This window comes from Corvus brachyrhynchos, unplaced genomic scaffold (assembly GCF_000691975.1).
Source record: "Corvus brachyrhynchos isolate BGI_N302 unplaced genomic scaffold, ASM69197v1 scaffold34, whole genome shotgun sequence".
Taxonomy (NCBI): Eukaryota; Metazoa; Chordata; class Aves; order Passeriformes; family Corvidae; genus Corvus; species Corvus brachyrhynchos.
Window position 1 is genome coordinate 5,681,478 of NW_008238126.1, and position 21,950 is coordinate 5,703,427.

Consider the following 21,950-nt stretch of genomic DNA (forward strand, 5'->3'; position numbering starts at 1 on the left):
CCTGTGAGATGAGATCTCATTTAATATTAATGGTGCTATAAAAGCCTGAAAAAAATTAATGCACAGCCTTGATGAATTTTGCAAACCTGAATGGTTCTATTTTACCCACTAAAAGATGAGATGAGATGAGATTTATATATTTCATATATGTTTATGTTTCAGCCTTTTAAGTATTTGCATGGCTCAATAACCACTCTAAAAACAAAAATACTAAACAGAAACATTTCATGATAGTTTAGGCCTAGACAGAAAAATCAACTGTTGTTGAAGTTGGTGTCTTGCCACAGTATTATTCTTTTACTGCAATTTCTTTTGGAAAGTTTATTTAGTCTGTTCTTTAAATATTGCAGGCTGTCAATCTAAACTTGAAATTTGATGTTAACATGAAAAAAACCTATGTTTTAGTAACATCAAACTTATGAGTAACACTAAAGAATTCAAAGTTGAAGCTGAAACTTCATCTTAAACGTTTCCCTTGTGTTGGTTACTGATGCATGCACTTCCCAGAATGGAACAGCAGACAAATGCGTGCACACTCACTCTGAACAGAGTCTCCTTTAATAGAAAACAAACAGGAAAGTCAACTCTAATTTTGTGGTCTGACTCACGCCCCAATTCAAAAAGCACTTAAACATATGTTTTCAGTATCGTTCTTACCGAGGTGCCCTCCTGAGTGCAGACATGAAGAGAACTTTCTCGGACATATGTAAGTAAAGATTGCAGCAAATGGTTGTGTTTCATGGCTCTGACAATACTTACGTTTTGTTTGATTTCAGCAATTCTGTCAATTCTTAATTTTAAAGGTAGAAAAAAAATGAATACTAAAATATTGCAGTACTATAGTAATGTTGCCATTATAACTTTGACCAGATTTTAAAAGCCTGCCGAGCACACCTGAGATGTGCAATGAACAGACCATACAAAAAATGTGGGAACTGTTTTGTCAGCTCTCTTGAAGGCAGGTGTTGCCTATGACATCCAGCAGAATGGAAAAGACTTGGTCTATCAGTCAAATACAGCAGGATTAAATAAAAAAAATTGCTTTCTTTCTGGGGTTTTTATAGATGAAAATGAATTTCAGGGCTATTTTTTATACAAACACATTTTTGTCATAACACTGAGTATTAAATGTGTTCTTTCCCCCTCCTGCTACAAATATCATATGGATAATTCTTTATAGGTGGAATAAATTACCTGTTGAAGCTAAAGGTGCATTGAGTATGTGATAGCCATTCTGCCTCAGAGGATTGAAGCAATGGGATTCCCCTGTGAGCACATCACTGCTGACAGACTGGTCCATTGTTCTGTAGCAATCTCCATAGTGGAAACAGTTTTGTATGGAGTGAAAGCTGCCTTGGTAACCTGAAAGCAGATATTGCACACAATTTAACCCTCCTGCAATGGTATTACCTCCACTTCTGCCACAGCATTTCATTACTGTTGGAGGGGTTTAGTTCCTCCGTTTTAACTTTGGAAAAATGATCATGCTGTTCTATCAAGTGCAGTAACAGAAGAGCTGCATCAGACTCGGTCCCACAAGGTGCTGTGGACTGTGATCCCCATCAAGCTAAAATCTCAAGGATGGGCTTTGTTTCAAGCAATAGATCAGCTGAACACAGTCAACAGCACCCTTGGTTCCAAGCTAAGTAGAAAGCTGTCCACTGGATCAGGTCCAGTATGCTCAGCTCCTAAGGGAATGTCTCTGTAATGAATCACTGTTAAATACAAGAATGCAGTATTTAAATTAATAGCACTGCTTTGTTTTCAGTTGAGTCTTTTCCCATCCGGTGTGTGCTGTGCACTGCTGGAGACAGCGCTGTTTATCCAAAATACCTTCGTAGGTTCCTCAAACTTCTTTCCCAGACTGCTCTTGATTCAAATGAACCCCCTTTCACTGGACACAGGGGGCCAGGTAAAGTTGGTGTGCAGGTAAAGTTGACCTGGAAGTGCAGGACTGACTCCAGATGGATGTCAGGTGAAGACTGAGCTCAGCCAGAGGCTCTTCTGCTTCTGGAAAGTGCTGACATAGATCTGTATGGTCTCTGCTTGCCTCAGTCATTCTGCTTTTGGGGCATTTTTGACTTCTGTCCCCCACATACTGAACATTTCTTAGATCCTACTTTTTTTTCCCAAGTATTGTATTATCAGTACCCAGTTTGGTATCCGTTTGGGTTTTGCCATCAAAGGTTGTGAATGAGTTGTAGACAACAAAAGAAGGTATTTAAGAGTAAAGGACATATGAATTGCTGAGGAAGTAATTTTACAAGTTGTGCCAACATCCTAAAAGAAATTGTAATTTGTTCCCATAAGGATGACCTCAAAGTATATCAATATTTAAACCAACCATGGCCTGATATAATTCTCTTTCTTCCTCCTGCCTCAATAACCTCTTCCTGATTGCAGGTGCATTGCACACTAACTGCACATTTCTATCAGCTACCCCTTTTCCTACCTTCCCTGGAATAATGCTCCTTCCCTTAAAGGCAGCTGAAGTCAACCAAATTAGGCTTAAACTCTTGCAGAAAGTGCTTCAGGATTTTCCTCTAACTGCCAGAAAAAATATGGAGCTGTTGTCTTTCTTCCCTCAGTCCTACTCAGACTGAAACATTTCCTCAGGAACTCCTGCAGCAGTTCAGTGTATCCCAGTCACAGCCGCATTTCCCCGTTTCCAGCTGACAGCTCGGCCCCACTCATAGCAGAGACTTGCCCTGCTGGGCTGCTTGTGCAGCTCTTCAGTCTGTTTGTTCAGAAATTAAATCCCTGTGCCTGTCCCCAGAGTACCTGGGGCTGTATGGGGTGGAATGTGTCCCTTACAATTTATGCCATGTACAAGCCCTCTCCTGTTCAGTAAGATCTCCCATACTTCTCTACGTTTTCCCTCCACTACTGAAGTCTGACCAAGCAATACCAGGCAAAACTTGGGGTCTGGTCACTTCATATTTCCTAAAGTGGCAGTAAGTAAGGCCAAGTGAGGCAATTGCTGAGTAGAAATGCAATAAACTCACTGAGTGGTGAAAGATTTGCTTTGAAGTTTCCCAGTTTAATATGTGCTTTGGCAGAATCTGCAAGGATTAGATGATTAATTTCTTGAGACCGTATGATGCACTACAAAATACCTAAATTGTTGAAGTCTATGATTAGTGAAGTCCTAATGGATGACTCTTAGATAAAGACACTACACACTCTGTACTGTACTATGGCTGCTCATATTTGCTACTGTGGAGAAGGTGGCCCAAAAATTTGGAAATCTGAGCATTAAATGATGCATGTCCTTCCTTGGAATAAACAGACAGCCATCTCTATTTACTGCCTGGAGAGTCTGGCTCAAAGAACCAAGGAGCTCTTATGAGAGGTAGCACAGCCCTCTTTTGATGTGGTTTTAGGTACAGTGCTTTACTGATCGGCTCTGATAATTATCCTGACTTTCTGTTTACAAAACACAAACTCCTTGCTGTAAGCCTTCTAAAAATACATCCTTTTGAGATGAGCAGTGAAAAAAAGAGACACTTGGCTTCAAAGGAGGCACAACTGGTTGCAGAGAGCACTCAGATGCATTGCTAGAGAAAAAAAAATGAACTTTTTCCAGAATGCCTGCTATAGACATCACTCCTAGGGAAGGCATGACGGGTATTTTCTCTGTCCCTGTAACTGCTGTCCTTCCCTTGTTCTCCCAGGCTTGCCTTTGTAACATCAATTAAGTATTTTCATGATCTACAGGGCTGGCACAGTGGCTTAGAAAAGCAGAGCGCAGCCAAGCATGACAGAACTGGATTGAGAGTAGTTGGATCCAGGGTTTTCCCAAGACCTGTGGGGAAAGGTTATTTTGAAGTATTTTAAGTTACACTGTCTGGAAATACCTGAAGCAGAGAACTGCCTCAGAATCAGAGTCTGGAAAAGAACTGCCATAAGCAATGAAATCCTCTTTTTGGATTGCAGTATCTATCCCTCAGCACCACTGTGTGATAATCTGAGAAGGCAGAGGAAAAAGTGTTCCTGGAACCACCCAGTGAAGAGATGGATGTAGGAAAATCCTGGTGATACTGCACCACTGAGTTCACTGGGACCTCATTTCTGCCAAGTGCTTCCCAAAGAAAATACAGAGAAATGCACCTTCCCTGTTGTAATATGCCTGCAGGTGGGATAAATGCAGGTAGAAAACTAAAGAAGAAACATGGAGTGAGGAAGGGAAAGGGTACAGCAGGAACACAGGTCAGGCAGAACAAATCAGGACACTAAAAATGGGATTTCTGACCCTTTTTGAATCAACCATTTAGTTGTGGTTCCTTTAGATTTCTTGAAATGCTTCACAGAGAAAATATGAGGAATTAAAATATTATTAAAATCCCATAACCAAGTGTTCAATTAACAACCACATATGGTTGATCAGAGTAAACTAAACAGGGAACATTTTTTACAAGTTCTTAAAAAAGAGTCCCTTCGGGGGTTAAAATACGAAGTAAGCAAGGAGGCTGGTCCAGTGCAGACATCCCTTCTCCTTCTAGAGTGCAAATCTGTAGTACCAACTTGGCAATAAGTGTTTCACCAATATTTTTTTTGCCACATGGATATCAGGTTTTCCTTCAGTTTTGATTTAAATCAAAAATTTTCTGGGGTTATTTTCACATGAAGAATTTACTAAATGCCCTGTCAGTTTAAATGATCACTGTTAAATGTTTTATGTACAGTAGATGTAGAAATATAACAGTTCATAAAGGAATAAACTGAGTTCCAAACATAACATTTAGTTAAATTTTGCTTTGAAATAATTTGTGGCAGAAAAGCTGCACTTAGCCACTTCACACAGTGCACTGGCTGCCTCTGCTTCTCTAAGGCACAGCCTAGAAAACTTCAAGCAGCTTTAAAATGAATGATGTAATGAGCAAATAATTGGAATATGCCTAATAAATGCCATCTTGTTATGTCATGTCATTTACATGTATTTGCAAATAAATCTCAGCTTTTCAAATTCCATAAAATTTCTGACAAGAAATCATGTCAGGTATAAATAACTACAGGATTCCATTGCCTGCCAAATTCTTTCAGCATGTAATAATTTCCATGTGATCTTACTACAGCTAGGTTTAAACATATAAATAATGTCAGCTTGTTCTTTCATTATCAATATTTCTGCTACCAGCCTGACAAAGCTGCCATCTCCTAAAAATTCCACAATGTTTATGTGCTTCTGTACAGATGCCTGGTCCTACACTAGCCTTATGTGGTGTACCTTTTTTTGGCAAAAACTCAAAACTCCCAAATTATTACAGATTCCATTAGAAAAATGTGCTATTAATGAACTGCGAGGCAAAAAAAAATGTAGAGCCAGTACAGCTAAGTACAGGTTACAGATAATTGGTTTCAAAGGCTGCTAATCAAAACTGATTTTGGAATGACCATTTCCATAATGAATTTATAATAATACTTCAACATTTGGCCAAAGTGGAAAATTATTGCTTTTTCAAAACCACATGACATAACACTTAGAAAGCAACAATTCATTCAAAGGGAAATGTGGTTTTCTTAAGGAATAAAGTCAATTTATTTAAGTGGTTCAAAACTTGTTCTGTCTATGCATTTGTTTCTGCCATAGTAATGAGCTGCTAAACTTTCCTCTTGTGGCTTGTAGTTATTTAGCTCATTATAGCAACATAATCATATATCATTATATGCTATCATAAATCTGCCACTTTTCCCTTACAGAGTTAATCTTTTTAAATTGAATAATCTGTTGAGCATCAGGTTGAGTTAGTTTTTCCTTCAGCACAAATCATTAAATATAATATGCTTTAACTTTTCAGACTAAGCCTGTCCAACCAAAGAGCAAAAGCACTGCTCAGAGAATGGGGGACAGAGGGAACTGCTGGGATACCCAACCCCATTCCAGCTGAGAGCTGCTCATGGGTTTGTGCTCAGGCTCTTGCAAGCAGACAGATGTCCTGCACACTTCTTTATTGGGAATATTTACCACACTTTAGCAGCTCACCATCTGGATTGCATAACAGATTTCTGAAATATGCAAGCTCCTGTTACTGGAAGAATCTGTGATAATAACATCTCTTGCTAATTTGTGCCTCAGAAATTTCAGGAACATTAATTAGTTCCCACAGCAGAACTCCAGAATAGGTATTCAAGCTCCCAATTAAAAAGGCTGAGCAATTTAGAACAAAAAATGTTTTAAATTAAGCTGTGGGACAGCTGCTTACTGCTCCCATTCCTGTCCTCAAATCCCACAGGCACTCTACAGTTGTACAGAGTGCATTTACATATTATTATATAATGTAACACAAGCCAAAATGCCAAATAATAAATAGAAAAGTGGGGTTTTTTCTTTGTCTAATTTCATGTCTTTTGCATTTCTATGAGTGGACTGAGCAGGACACTGCCAAGGTGTGCCTCAGCCCATGTATTTTGGGACTGGATGGCTCTTACAGGGTCACTCTCCAGGCTGGATGACCAGCCAGGAGAGGTGCATGGCCAGCAGCCTTCTACTGAAGAACCTGCATAAATGCAATAGATCTGCTGTTGGGACAGCTTTCCCCATTATGACAACGTATCACAGCATGGACCTGTCTGAAAATTTTCATCTGTATGTACACCAATCCAGTTTAAAAACTGGAGTTCCCACTGAAATTAGTATTAGCCAAATATGAAAAACGAAAATTAACTCTTTCTCTCCAGCTAGGAATTAGAAAAGTTGCAAAAAACAGGAAGAGGGAAGAGTTACCTTGAGATCCCTGCTGTACAGACTGGTTGGGAAATGGGGTGTATGGTGTATTTGGTATCCCAGAAAACTGCTGCCCGTTGGGTGACTGGCTGTGGGATGATGGAGAGCCATGTTTCTGCAAGAGGGAGGGTGAAACTAAAGCTTTCAGGGGGCTGACAAGTGGAGAGATTATGTTGGGAGCAAGCCTAGAAAAAGAAAAAACAGAAAAACTTCACATATCACATCATAACATGGGAAAATGAAATATTTGAATGAACTATTTCTATAATGGCCAAATTATAGAGAAGTCTGTTTTGCAGGTACAAATTATATTGGAAAAAATAAAAGGACAACAATGCAGTGCTACCTTCAGATATTTGCTAGGAGGAAAGAGAGTTAGACAAGGAATTCTTTTCCTTTATACTGACTTCCTGTACGCGCCATAATGACAGGATCAGAATGACAACACTCCTCAGTGAACAACCTAAACACAGCTCAGTTTAATTTAGAATTTTGTGAGCTGAGATGCATGTCCAGAAACAGAAGTGGAAAATGTAGTCAGAATGAGTAAATGCAAGGAAATTGTTTAAGTGCCTTCGTAGCTGTAACAGGGTAAAGCTGTAACAGGGTCAAGCTGCAGCCAAGACAAAGAAAAGCCTTAGTTTCACTCTGAAGATGAGCAAAGAGTGCTTCTCGTACAGCTGTGACAAGGGGCCCTGTGCTCCACAGCCCAGTGGTGCCCTGTCAAATAGCACAGGCAGCATTGGGAGTTCTCAATACACTCTACTGCCTCTGGAACTTTTGCTAAACCTAAGAAGCATCTCTTTGAGCAGCACCAGAACCTTCAGATGATGCAAAATCCACCTCACTGTCTGACAGCCACCCTGCGGAAACTTCCCAGCTACAGGCCCTGAGGCAGAGAAATAAACAACCTCTGCAGGTTGTAATAGATGTCACCAAGCTGGAAAAAAATACCAAGTACAAACCACTGGAGGCAGACAAAGAATTAACTAAATAAAAACTTCAGTCTCTCACTTGTGTCTCCTCTACCCCTGCACAAGCTGTTCAAACACCATAAACCATCATTTCGCACAACTACGTCTTGGAGCAGTTGGATTGACCTTGGGAGTGAGGCTGTGCTCGACTGAGGGCTAAGCACTACATGGGAGTGTGCAAGAAGTAAACACAGGGAACTGTGAATTAATGGTGACAACAGCTTAGCCAAATTTAACAGGGGAGGCAGAGAAACACTGCCGAAAGCTGTCACAGTGATGCTCTAAATATTAAAAGGGGTTTAAATCAACTGATCTAAGCCTAGCCTAATCTGAAATAATTCTATGTCCCAAAAGAAGGAAACGACCTATAATACAAACCACAGAGACTGAATATCCCCAAACTAAACTGAAAAATTAAACTAGTATTGCTGGATGGGTGAAGGCAAGGATATTTTTGACTCAAATACACAAGAACCAGAAAACAATTTTTTTTCTGAGAAAGATACCCACCCCCAGGAAGTGCTGACCAGTAATATGTAAAATAAAGAGGACTAAAGTCGAATTCTAAGAGCCAACATGTAAAGAGAAAAATATCTTATTTGTTCTGGTTTGGAAAAGGCCTGGGGCTGCAGGGGTGCCAAAAAGGGACCGGGGGGTGCTGGGGCGACCTGTGGTCCCTTCAGGTCAGCGACAAAACGCTCTCTGGAGCCCGCGCTGCTGAGGAGCAGATGCAGGAGAAAACACCGAGTTTATTTGCTCAGCAGCAGCCAAACGCCAGGCCCAGCTCCCCTGAGGCCGCAGCTTTTCCTCAGAGGGCTCAGTGGGGCCGCGGTCGGGCTCAGGAAGCCGTCGTGAGCCGCGTTCCCTGCGGGCGCTCTGCGGGCCCGCCTGTGCCGAGCGGCGGCTCCCAGCCAGGGCTGCCACAGCACACGGGAGCCCTCGCTCCGGCTCTGCCGAGGCTGCGGCACAGCCCGGCCACGAGCAGGGACTGCAGCCCAGCCACCGGCCCCTCCTCCGGCACACAGGGACAGAGACATCGTCCTCCACGCGCCAGCAACGCTCTTAGAAGCCTGGAAATGCTTCCATCTGAAGAGATTAAAAAGATTGCAGTTGTTTTCGTTGGAAAGATAATAACTAAAGAGCTCATGATAGTGACATTTATATGGGTAATGACCACACACATATTTAAAAGAGAAACAAAAGACGTACTAAAAACTCCCAATGCCGGGATGAGCCAGAAACCACTCTGAATAGGGGAGGGAAATGCTTCTGGGGAGCGAGTCCTATGCAATTGCCTGTGTTGGGTTTCCTCTGCCTGCTCTTGGAATGTCTTGTCCTGGCTACTGCTGGGAAACGCAGCACCCCATAGAGACCTGCCGGGCTGCTCCGAGTGCTTTGTCAGGATGGGCCATCGTGTTTCTAAATTCTATGCAACCATGTTGCTTGTCAAACAAAAATGGTACACTTAGGTATCCAGCTGAGGGAATACTGAAAACCCCAGCTTCCCTACCCAGTTTAACTACTCCCAGAGGCTACTTAAATCTTAACCATGGGAGAAGAATTTTAAGTTTTTATTGTTATTTTTAAAGCAGTGCTTGTCCCCACTCACACTCTTGCATTCCTGTTTTTCCTGTGTGTGAGCTCAACAGTTGTGAGAGGGTTCGTGCTTCGAAACCTTTGAGATGAGTGGTTAAGGGCGGTGAGGTCCCCTGCAAGGCCAGAGGGGTGCAGGCCCTGCTCCAGCTGGGAATGCTGAGCAGTGTGTGGAGCTGCCAGCTCGCTGCTCCCGCTGGGCACGGCTGCCCCGGTGCTGGAGCTCAGCAAACATTGCTGGCTGTGGGCAGCAGTATCCTAGGAGCAGGAGCCTGAGCTGAAACCCTGACAGCTCCGGGGAACACTTGAGCATTGCTGCCTCCTCTGCATCAAGAGAGTTTCACAAAGTTGAGCACTTCACCGTAAAAATCCGCTACGTTCTGCTCCATCTCCCCCAAACGGGGAATTTAATGTGTTTCCTGTAAGTTAAGACACAGTTTTCAGCTAGGAAAGAACTTTGCTCAGCAGAAAGATCTGGCTATGTTAGCACAAGTGGCCAACATGGGGATCTGTGTCCTTAAAATATTCATCACAATCCTCACAGCTCAAGCTGGTCCCTAAAATATTACCCTCTGTGTGTGTGTGCATGTGTGAATGTGCTCTGGCACGCTCAAGGGGAGATTTTCGTCAGCGAAACTGTCCAGTCCCCAGAGCTGTGTTTTTAGTTCTCTTCTGAAATCTGCCTGCTGATTAGGTTGCTGTGATACTCAGGTTGTTAAAAGAGAGGGGGAATCATTCCTGATACAAATTAAACAGATAATGCATTAGAGCCTAAAAGGTGATGCCTTCTGTGTGGAAGGTGAAACACTGAACAACTTACAGCAGGAACTCAGCTGGATACACTAAAATTCCCAGGCAGTAGCTCAGGCATGTGTGTTTCAATAACTAATAGCCTGCACATTTCCTGTTAATACTGTACTACAACCACAGTTTGCTTTGGTTTGGATAGTAATAATAAATATATACCATATATTTTACCTTAATTGTAACTTGCATAATTCAGTAAATTTGCAGGTCCTTTGGGGCCTTTTAATATATATCTGTGCCTATATATAGCTATATATAAAGATATAAATACTCTCACAGGCATGAAAAAAAAAATCCTTATCCTTCCTTAATTCATTACATTTGAGGGCTCCTGGCTCTATGTAATATTTCTGTTCAGGGCCATACAAGGGTGTGATGGGGGAGCCAGCCTCCTCTCCACCCTGTCCAAGACACGGGAGCAACAGGACACGCACCCCGGAGAGAAGGAGCTTGGCTGGAAACAAAAGGAACATTTTGCTCACACAGCATGCCCTGGCCTGTACCATTCACAGCCACAGGAGCCATAGAATCAAACAAAATACCTATTTTTTTACAAAGGGACTGAATAATTTAATGGCCAAAACCAACATCTCCACGCTAAGCGAGGGGTAATCACATCTTGTGCTTCAGGATGTGAAGTGATTGCCCAGGGAGGCAGAGAGGAATTCTGCTCTCTTCACTCACCACACAGCTCAGGGTGACTGACCATGCACTGGGGGCCTTTTCCAGTTTCCCCTGAAGCACCACTGTAGGATGGTGCTGGAGATGGAATTCCTGTCTGATTTCAGGTGGGATTGCAGGGCCAACACTTCCTCTGAGGGGGCATCAGCAGGCAATCAAGGAAAAGGACTACTCAGAAAAATCTAACGTGATTCATACACACAACCAAAAAGAAACTTTGGGAATTACTGAGCCTAACTGCGTAACCACCTTGTCTATGGCACTGAACACATTCCTGCACCAACACTGCCTGAAAATACCCAGCTCCACAGCCCTTCCCACAGCAACTCCTGCAGTCAAGTGGGATTCTACCCACAAAGAATCATGAAACCAAGTGTCAGTCATGGCCAACAAACCAGTTCCTCAGCTCTGCTGGAAATCATTTGTCACTCACATGAATATGAATGCTCAGAAATCTTGGTCCTAACAGAAGGACTTTTTAAAAAGGAAAATTAGAAGTTGAAACATAGAAAAGACTGATCTTTCTCTCACTTTTTAAGTGCACATCTTTAGGAATCTCGAACAGAAATCCCAGTAAAACTTTTTATTTGAACTTTTTTGTGATCATGCTTTAACCATGTATTTTGAAAGGTGTTAGTTTATATTAAATTTTAAGTAAGGCCTGTGTGAGGGGACTACCTGAGCTATCAGTGACCTACAGAAAACACACCTAAAGGCTACAAGTACCATGACTGCTTTGGAATTATTGATCCTGTCTGCACTCTCGGCCTCCCCAGGCAGGCAGGGGTGTTTAATGATCTCTGTATCCTCACAATGCACACCAAATGTCCTGTTCCAGTATCAGTGCAACATAAAGAACCAAAAAATAAATACAGATGGACATGGATTGTTCTGAGATTTCCATCACAATGTCTGGATGGGTGTTTTCTATATTCACCCACAGTGCTTAGTCTGAGGAAGAAATAGATTTGCCCTCTGCTTTAGTCTTTGTTTAATATCAGCTCCAGGACAAATTAACAGAGTAAGAAATTATAAAGCTTCTTTCAAGATAAAAGAGCTTGACTAGACCTTGACTGTCAAACACTACACATAGTATACTTAGTGGAACTGAAAATTGAAAAATAATGAAAATAAATTCAAACTAAGACTTTTGAATTATAAATAGGAATGAAGTATAACTGCAAATGGAAATATGTAAGACAGGGATGTTTCCAATATGAAAACTGTCTGGGTTTGTTTTTTTCTTTAATGGTGTGATGGCTTGATTGGCAGATTCCTCAGCTAGACAAAGAACCTCAACCCATATCCCATTGAGTTCAGTGGAAACGGGACCAAATCCAGACTGAAAAACATCTGTCCTTTATGTCAAATAATTTTTTGTATATTTTGGGTTATAAGACCATTCTATAACCGTTCCATCCACAGCAGTATTGCCAGATTGAACAAGCCTGACTTTTGAGAATTATAACTCGGATTAACATGAAGAAAAATAGCTAATAAAGCAACAGAGTAAGAAGCACAAAGCAAAGCAGCTCCACATTTTATCTTGAAGTGCAGCACTGCAGCCACTTACAGGAACTGAGAGTTTCCATGAGATGAGGTTCTCCCATAAAACCCAGCACACCAACCAGTTCATTCATAAAATCCCTCCCCCAAGCATTATAGTCACTGATATTGTGAGAAAGTCCAATTCAGTTCCAGGACCAGGAGATTATTTTTTTTAATGGAAAAAAAAGTTAACACGGATTTTCATCTCTTCCCATAATATTAAAAATGATGTGTAAAGCTCTGCTAATCAGGTCCCTGGATAGAGCCCAATCTCTGGCCACGTGTTTCTGTTCTGGGTCTTGCCCTACGGGAATTTCTGTCAGCACATGCTCAGGAAACAGTTACACCGTTCACTCTTTTGGACTTTTTCTAAGACAGACTCTATCTGAAGTTTGGTGAACCTTTGCACTAATCACTGCCAGGTGCCTCTGGCTACGTTTCTGGAATGCAAGGAATCTTTTCCTTCTCTCCCTCCTTCTTCCTTTCTCCTCTTCTCCCCCTCTCCCTGATATATAATAAATGCTTCAACACAGATCACCTTGCTGGGCATCACTGCATTTCTTACCTTTTCCTATGAACAATGAGCACAAGTCCCAGGGCTGTGACACAGGGCTGTGACTCCAAGGTATGACACTGTGTCTCTGGTTTTCCCTCCTCTGGCCAGACTCATGGCCAGCAAGGGGAGACTTGGGCTCTATCCCTGCTCTGCTGCTGCTGCAGCCTGTGACACACCTGTGTGTGACATCCTGAAGTAGAGCCGAGGCAATGGCAGCCTTTTTCTGGCTTTTACACAAATACAAAATACTAATTTTCACTCAGAATGCTGCCTTGGATTAGCTGGATCCAGTTCTGCACCTTCCCTCACTCACACTCTGAGCCAAGTCCACAAGTGTAGGAGCTACTCAGCTCTACGGAGTAAGAGGGGCTTAATAATATTATGGAGAATGCTATCCACAGGAACTTTGATGTGAGTGAACAGTCTCAGGACATTTAACTGCTTTAGAATATTTTTAGTGATACCAATGACAGTGATACGAAAGCAATTTCATATTCAGAATCACAGAGGAGCCCAAAGAGTCCTCTCCTGGTACACTCAGGGGTTTTCTGTATGGGCCTTCTCTTGGGCCCAGAGGGACTTCCTGAAATACTGAAATGCTCCCTTATCTGCTCTAACAAACACACGTGCAAGTCTGATTGGGGCACAGAACGTAACTCGGTGTTTGTCATGCATTTCATCATCTACACGAGCTCTCAAAACACACAAACACACTTTTCTATGTCAAATGAATATCTCTGCAATTGTTCTGACCCGAGACGTGCAATTTCTGCAGACCAGTTCCTCACAGGGATCATTATGGGAACTGTGCCACTCCAAGGGATATCTGTATTTATAAGGGTTTGTTCAGTAACCTCTGAAATGGAGCTGATGAATCACTACAGTGGAAGCTGCTACACATGAGAGAGATTTGAAAAATTATTCTTGCTAACAATCTAGCAGGAAAAGGTACTTTGGAGTGAAAGAAAATTCTTATTAATATGGTCAAAGAAATATCAAAACATATTTAAATAAAGAGCAGTGCCTTAGGTTCAAGTGATTGCCAGGAAGTCAATTACAAAGATGTGTAATCAAACACAGAGACTGTCTACTCCAGATTAGCTGGCATGTGCTGCATGCTTGACTGATCCATCTTATTTCAGTCATTTAAGGTCATTATTCTTTGGCAAACAGGCAGCAAGATGCTTCCAGGTGCAGGTGGGTTCTGGACAGGTACTGATGTCTTCTGTTTGCCAGGTAGAACACACTACCCAAAAGTGGGAGATGTTAGAATAGCTTCATTATTTGTTACACCATGATAAACTACTGTGTTTGGTGTATATGGTTTACATCAAATAGTTTTAAGCAGCTTTGCTTTAAAAAAACCCAGAATGTAGAAAAAATAAAGGGAAAAAAGCTTTACAGATGTTAAGTGTAAATTTAACTGCAGATAAACCCAGTAATGGCTAAAATCATTAACGTAATACAGAAGAGCTCTGGCTGAATCGATCTTAAATGCTTTCTGAGTTACTCTGACCATGTCCTTTAACCTCCCACTTTCTCCTTTAACTCCCTGATTTCTCACTCAGAGACAGTTTTCTTTACAGTGTCTCCTCTGGGCAGGCACCACGGCCCTTACTTTGAGAGGCACTGGTGAAGGCTCGCTCCTGAGTGTCAGTCCAGCCCTCTCAAAACCACAAATGAAACACTTGCCCACCTATTTCTGCTGATGGACAAACAATATTTACCCCAGGATCCAGAACCACATTATCCTTAAGCATGTAATTGTTGAAGTAAGCCTATGCTAATGCTAATTTTGCTTTAAGGGAAGGGGGGGAACCTGTATAAGCCTGTCTGGACATGATTATAAATGAATCCTGATCACATTTTCTACAATGAGATAAATGAGTTGGGATTTGAAACCAGATGCTTTTAATTACTGATTTTCTTTGTTTCGTGGGGCTCAGCACCGCACCTGTACATTGTTCTTTCTGGACAGATGTACTGATGCCCCTTTTGCGTGCTCAGATCTATAACACTGAGATAAATTATGATGGGTTCTTGGCTTCCTCCATTGAAAATGTTTTCAGCTGTCAGAGATACCTGTTTCTTGTTACTGGTTTTAGTGCTTTTGAAGGGAAGACTAAACCACTGACTTGTGTATTCTGTTATAAATGAAGAGTATTCTCCAATGGAATCCACAGAACATGAGGGATGTATCTCCTTGGTCTGTTAGAAAATCTGTACAGGTATTTAGTTTTCCGAAGTACTTCTAGAGAGTAGAGAGTATTTTCCTACAAAGATTCTAACAACGGGTCAGTTCCTAGTCCACTGATTTATATGAGCTCACAAACTTAATTTAAAAGATTAATCAAGATTAATAAAAATTAGCCAAAAGTAGCTAAGACACCTAATTGTCTCTTAAAGTAATTAATGAGATTTAGGAGCACAAATGTATTTTCCTACCTGGCCTGGATCCTGGCAGCTCAAGGAGACCACACAGGAAAGAATCTCCCCCATGTAACTCACAAGGTTTTATCCCACATTTTTAGTTTCAAGCTTAAAAATATCAGGGATTTCAAATCTGGTGTTCCCTGGTTGAGCAGAAGGGAGGCTCTGTGTACCTCGTGTTACTTTACATAAAAAGAAGTGAAGGACTAAGTTTTTAACAGAGAACTCTTTACACTGAAGTATTCCTGTGGTATTTGAAATAACAGGTGCTAAGAAGCAAGCAAACAACAACTCTAAAGTTTAAGCGCCCTGATGAAAATGTCTCTTTTTACTTGACAGTTTTTAAATCCCGTTTCTTGTGATTTTCTGTGTGGGTCAGTGTCACTTCAGGGGGGTCTGGCCCCTGGTTTGAGCTGGTTGCAGTTGGCTGGCAAAGGGAGTTGTGTGAGCCCTTCCCTCTAGCCTTGCTTAGACCTAATCCTTTATATTAAAGGTTCACCAGACTGGGCTCAGAGTCCTCATTAATCACCACCTCTGCACATTACAGATGTCTTAATCCCAGTACTTCTTCATTTACTGTTGTGTTTACAGAGCAGAAATGACCTAAATTACCACAGGAATATTAAAGAATAGTTTCACTTTCCTTTCCCTTGGAGACACATCACCCTCCCAATCAAGTCATTATTTGTCAGTGCCCCAGCTCCTGTTGGGAACAGAAGTCCTGTTTGTCACAGCAGCACAAGTGACAGAGAGCCTCAGTCACACACAGAGGGATCGTGTTCAGGTCCTACAGAGTGACCTTGTTGGGCCATTGCACTAAATTGGTGCAAATCCCAAACTTGGTGCCACCACTCAAACTCACTTAACTTCAGTCAGATCAGTTTCATTTAAGCTGATAATTTATCACACGGAATATTCTAAATTGGAATTTACAGAGATAGTCTACAAATGAAACTAAGTACATTTTTAGATGACTTGGATAATAACAGCTAAAAAAATAGTAGAGAGCAAGCCAAGTGCAACATTCGCCCAAGCTTTAATAAAAAGCTGGTTTTCTGTCCTCACTGCTACAAATCAAAATAGACTATTTTTGCGATGGGCAGAATGAAACCCAGTTTGACATTAAACATGGCAAATGCTACAAGAAATGCTAAAATAAACCCTTGCTACCTGAAATAAAAAATAAATATACATTTTAACCTGGATCATGCCAAGCCCACTTTCTGCATGCCCAAGTATTTCGCAGTCAACCACTTTTAGCTAAATTAATATCAATATAAGTAGATTTTTTTGGTGTAGCACACACTTCATTCCAGAATTTGAAAAAATGTGCTCCATATTGAATAAAGCCAGTATAAATATATTTGGTAATGAAGTCAGATTTTGTTAGAACGTTTTCAAGTGAATTAGATAATTTTGTCAAACTATTTAAATGTCTCAGCAAACCATTTGGGAAAATTGACTGCTGCACTTGGTATTGACTTTGGCAAAGAATGGTGTAACAGAGGGGTTTTTTTGTTAAAAAAAAAGAAAAAGCCTTTAAAATCAAATTCTGAATCTCATGTCAAACTTGAGTAGGCTATTTGTACTCTGCCTCATGTAGTTTTTGGCATCTTGCACATTTGATGACTCAGTAATTAGATTTCTTGATAGTCATCACTTGGTTCCTGCCACAGACTTCACGATGTGATCCCGTCTTGTCACGGTCCTGATCCACAGAGCAGGAATTCTCTGCATTTGCTCGAACCTGAGTACTGAGACAGCTGACAAATGAGGCTGAACACTCTGGGTGTGCCAGGGAGCTGCAGCAGTGCCATGGAGGGAGGCAGTGGGAGGGGTTCCCTTCCCACTGCAAACCTCGTGTACGTTCCGGGAGGGGTGACACTGCCACAAGCTGGCAAAGGGGGGACAGCCCTGTAATCCACGGGCTCCAAGTGTGGGAGTATGAAGTGATTTTGCCCACTTAAATGGATGGATGCTTTAAACAAAACTGTGCTAAATGAAACTCAAGGGCTATTAAACACTAAGTTTCTGCACTTGCAATTAAGATGTCATGTATGGGCTGCCTTTCAGCAGTCATGAATAATGTAAGCATAAAACATTAAATACAGCAGAAGGATCCTGGACTGGGAATGACGATGCTGAATGAAGATTATTTTGAGTTTAGAAAATGGTATTTGAGATGCTGAAAAATTCCAAGTAACTATGTCATGAAACTGGGTGCCCTGTTTTAAAGTAACTATTCAGAAATACATTCCAGCCTCCATTCCTTGATGTTTGGCTCATGGTTAGGATTCTGTTATCTCACTCCCACATTTAGGATGTTTGGGCAAAGACTTTACTTAGGTACATGAGCACTGAGGTAAGAAACCAGCACTGCTGTCTCCTCCGAGAAAGAATCCACATTGCGCTAAAGCTGGAATCAGCAGGGACAATTCTGATGGAAACTCAGTGTGTCTGCAGCAGGAACTCAGTGAGAGGCTCAGCCCACTGATCATGGTTTTCCTGCTGGAAGGGAAGTGCTGTGCTCTGGAATGGAGACACCAGAGGCAGGAATGAGAATTCATCTGGGAGCTTCCGACCCCTCAAACTGGAAACTTGTCTGTTGCACTCACCCTGGTCAGGCCTTTGCTTTCATTTCTTATTAGCAGCACCAGAACACAAAGTGCCTTAGAAACAAATCCCCCTCCCTGACAGCCTGCTAAATCATTCCCATAGTATATCCTTACTTTATTTCATTCTTGGTTGGGATTTTTTGCCTTAATTCCCCTAGGAACCAACTCCAAGAGGAAACAGCTGAGCAACACACTGGGAGCAGTCAGAGGGAGGGATCCCACTCCCCCAGGCTCAGGCAGTCTCTTTCGGCAGGGAAAGAACAGCTCATGGACGACCTTCACTTTGGAATGTCTGTCTCTATTTCTCCTATTTGCTCTCACTGCCTTCTCTGCTAGAGAAAATTTCCTGTTTTTCTGGAGTAATTTCCAATGCCTCCTGTTGGGCACGACACTGCCATGGGAATGCATCTGCCAACAGGAAATACAAGGTTGGGAATGTGGCAGGGTAGAGGAGAAGGGCTGGGCACAGGCATTTTACAGGACAAAGACGGGGTAAGTCTGTGCATCATACTGGGAGAGGAAACTGGTACCTACTACTGGCTGAGGTCAGAAGGCTGAAGGAGCAGAGGGTACAGAAGCTCAGCCTGCTGCAGAATTCATGCCCAATTATGAAAATAAAAAGGAGTAGTTTGCTCCTAATTGAATTTCCTCAATCAGATTGTTCTCCAACCACCCCAGGTGTAATTTTCCTTACTGTGTGTGTCCCTTCCATGCCACACACACTCTGTCTTCTGCCCTTTGCTTAAAATCCTTCTGGGCTTTCCTTGCCCCATATAAAAGAAAGGAAAGGTCAGTCACTGGACTAGGATGGGAAAACTCTACATTCAATTTCTGTATTTGCTAAAGGACACCAACATGTTTCTAGGGAAAGTAAATACCTTAATCTCTCTGTATCTTAAATTCCCATCAGTAAAGCCAAATCAGAGTCCTTTCCCCATCCAAAGTGCTGGGAAGTAAAACTTTAAGTATGAAGATGAATTTGCATGAGGCCAGGCACCAAAAGAATCTGAGTAAAAAGGTTAGAGCAGAGTTTTGTGGCTTGCAGAGATTCTTTACTGTTGAGAAGATGTTATGAGAGCCTTGAGCAAACGGTGCTTTAGAAATACCACACTCTGTAGCCATGCATTTGTATCCGTAGCAGTGCAATCCATACAATCAGTGGGATTAAACACTCTTCCCTGATTAGGATCTGGCTGGGTAAAGCCTGCTGCTGAGAGGTGCATTGCAGAAAACCTTATCAGAGAGCAAGGAAGTGAGAAAGCCTGTGACTCTGACACTGAGTGAGTATTACTAAGGCAAACACTGCCTGATTCCTGAGTGAGTCATAGTTCAGGTTTTACCCTTTGAGAGGTTTCTCATGTTAGCTAAAGAAAGTTCTCTGTGCTTATCCAAACCTATGAGAAGTCACCCAGCAAGAACTAAAACACAAAATCTAAATGTAACTGCATGCTATGAAGAAAAAATCCCATTGTGTTTTGTCAAAGACAAGGACAAGGCCCTGAACAACCTGATAATTATGTCCAAGTTTACCCTGCTTTGCACAGGGCATGGATGACATGACCTTCTGAGGTCCCTTGAAAACTAAATTATTCTGTGATTCTAAAACAAACAAAATTGCTTCATTTGGGCCAGTGTTTTCTTTTGAACAGCACCCATGCAAAGTAAAAGAATTCATCGTTCATTATCATGCCAGGCACAGGCCCAGTGTGTTTCACAGCACACACATACCCTTCCCTGGCACTCTCCAGCGGCGACTGGTGGTGATGTGGGCTGGACAGGGCCGAGTCGAGGGGAAGGTGCCTTGAAGGGATGTCATGAGGAGGCGGCAGCACAGCTTGGGAGGGGCCATTGTGGTTGGAGCTGGATCCACTGTACATGCCTGGGAACACACAGCAGTTGGCAAAACAAAATAAGCAAGGAAGCATCACTAAGTCCTGCAGAGTCTCCAGCTCCCTCCCTATCCCCTGCCCAACCCTGAGACACAACCCCACAGCAGAGCCCCTGTGTGTCACTGAACGCCCCTGTGCCTGAGCAGCACTCAGAGCTGTGCTGTGGTACTTTGACGTGTGAGTGTCTCCTCTCTGACCCTCCCAGGTGGTCCAGGTGTTCCTGGACTCTACAGAGCTGTAGAGCCCTCCTGACAGCCAGGAGGGCTTGGCAGGACTCCCACCCTGCCTTTCCCATCCCTGTGAGAGAGAACCCGCAGTACTCGGGGGATGGAGCTCACACAGAAAACAATCATGGTACCCTGGGATTCTGCTGTTCATTTCAAACTCTGTAATTTGACTTTCCATTACTATGCTGCTGGACATCCCAGACCATTCATAAATATCACATATTGATACAAATGAAACCCCAATAAACTGAATGCAAAGAGGAGGAAGGAAAAATTTTTAATGAGATCATGAAAACAAGTTCACTAGTACAGAATTACTGAAGGGGCGTGGGTGTGCCAGTTTTGGGGACTCTACCATGGCAGTCAGGCACCAATAGCCAAGTACCTACCAGGCCCTCAAGCACACCCTTTGTTGAGCAAGCTTTGTCCAGGAGTCTTGGATGAAGATATTGGAAATAAGTTTTTTTTCTCCCTTCTGAAGAGTGACCATGCACCAAGACAGGCATTACCTGGGCTCAGGGCCCTCACACTGACTTTTGGAGTGAAGGCTGCTGCACTGACAGCAGGTCTCTGTGGTGACAGACATCACAGGAGTGCAAGCATGGAGTGTGCAAATGCCACCCTGTGGCAGGGGAAAAGGGCAGGCTCCTTGTCATGCTGTTTTGGGAAAAGTCTAGTCCTTCTTTTCTCACTTTTTCTGCCTTTCTCCTCTTCAAGCTGTGCCTTCAACATCTGCCACAGTTCTGTCCCACCCCCTCCCAGGGAATGTGCATACGGATGAGGACTAGAACAGCCGCTCTCACTGTGATCTGAAAGCTGTGAGCAGCAAGTGAGGTCTGCCAGCTCCCACAGTGTCCAGCTCTAGAGTACAGAGACCCCACGCTCCCTCTGGGGCCTTTCTTTGCCATCTTCTCCTCCTGTACCATTCATCTGTCCTTTCCCACTCAGTGTGTGCAGAGCTGCACATCCAGGACAGAGCCATGTACCAGCTGTGCTCGGCCCTGTCCCGTGTCGCTGGCAAGGCCCTGGACTGCACCCCTCCCAAACCCTCCCAGTGACGTGGAACAAGCAGAGGGCAACATGAAAACCCAGAGCTGTGGGGAATGTGTGACACCCTCGGGGTAGAGAAGCAACATCTGAATGTCAGCATCTGTTTCTGTGTGTGACTGAAGAGCAGAACCACCAAGGCAAGATTCCAGCCACCTTTGTCAAGGGCTTCAGATGAGTCAAAAACCCCTCATGAACAATGAGTCCTCAGCTGCTGACAGATCTAAAGCAACAAAACTGAACCACATCATCTCTGTCTCCCACTAGACAGAACATTTGTCAACCAGCCAGTGAAACCAACTTGCTTTCTGCACTGCACACCAGACAGAAGGGGCTTTAAGAAGTCAGATGTTCACAGGTGATGCGAGGATTTATTTAAAGTCTCTTCTGGTAACAGTAAGTCAGTAGCAAGGATGCTACATTGTGGAAATGCTTTTCCACTGGTGGCTTCAGTCCATTTCATAACACAGCAGTTTCCACTTCCCTCAGATCCTCACTGTTCATACATTCATTATCAGGCATGAGAGATGAGCCAGATTTGACCTTGACTGCTCAGTGTCGTTTCACACTTCAGCTCCATTTCCTCCATCACCAGTTCAGCTATAGTGACAGCACAGCCTGGAGGAAACTGCAGAACCTAAACCAAGCTGTTCATGCTCTAAGGCTCCCACACTGCTGGCCCAGCAATAACTTGTGCAAAAAGCTCAAAAGCCCTCAGAAGAAAAGTCATCTTAGCAGTGTGGTGGCCAGCAAACACACTCAATGTTTTACCTTTCAATCCCACCCCTGAACAGTTCAGAAATGTTTAGGATGTCTCTCTCCTGCCTGTTCCTTGAGGTGATGAGAAAGACAGAGTAGC

The 21,950-nt window shown here is 42.8% G+C and overlaps 1 protein-coding gene across 2 annotated transcripts in view; it reads right to left on the reverse strand.

Moving 5' to 3' along the window:
- GLIS1 (GLIS family zinc finger 1) overlaps positions 1-21,950 on the reverse strand; it is a 182,930-nt gene that overhangs the window by 2,903 nt on the left and 158,077 nt on the right. For both annotated transcript variants that reach the window (XM_008633047.2, XM_017733479.1), the window contains 3 exons: positions 19,657-19,807; positions 6,725-6,909; positions 1,195-1,362 (listed from right to left, as the gene is read on the reverse strand). In XM_008633047.2, the coding sequence (XP_008631269.2) occupies positions 1,195-1,362; positions 6,725-6,909; positions 19,657-19,807 (504 nt within the window). The remainder of the gene's footprint in view (positions 1-1,194; positions 1,363-6,724; positions 6,910-19,656; positions 19,808-21,950) is intronic.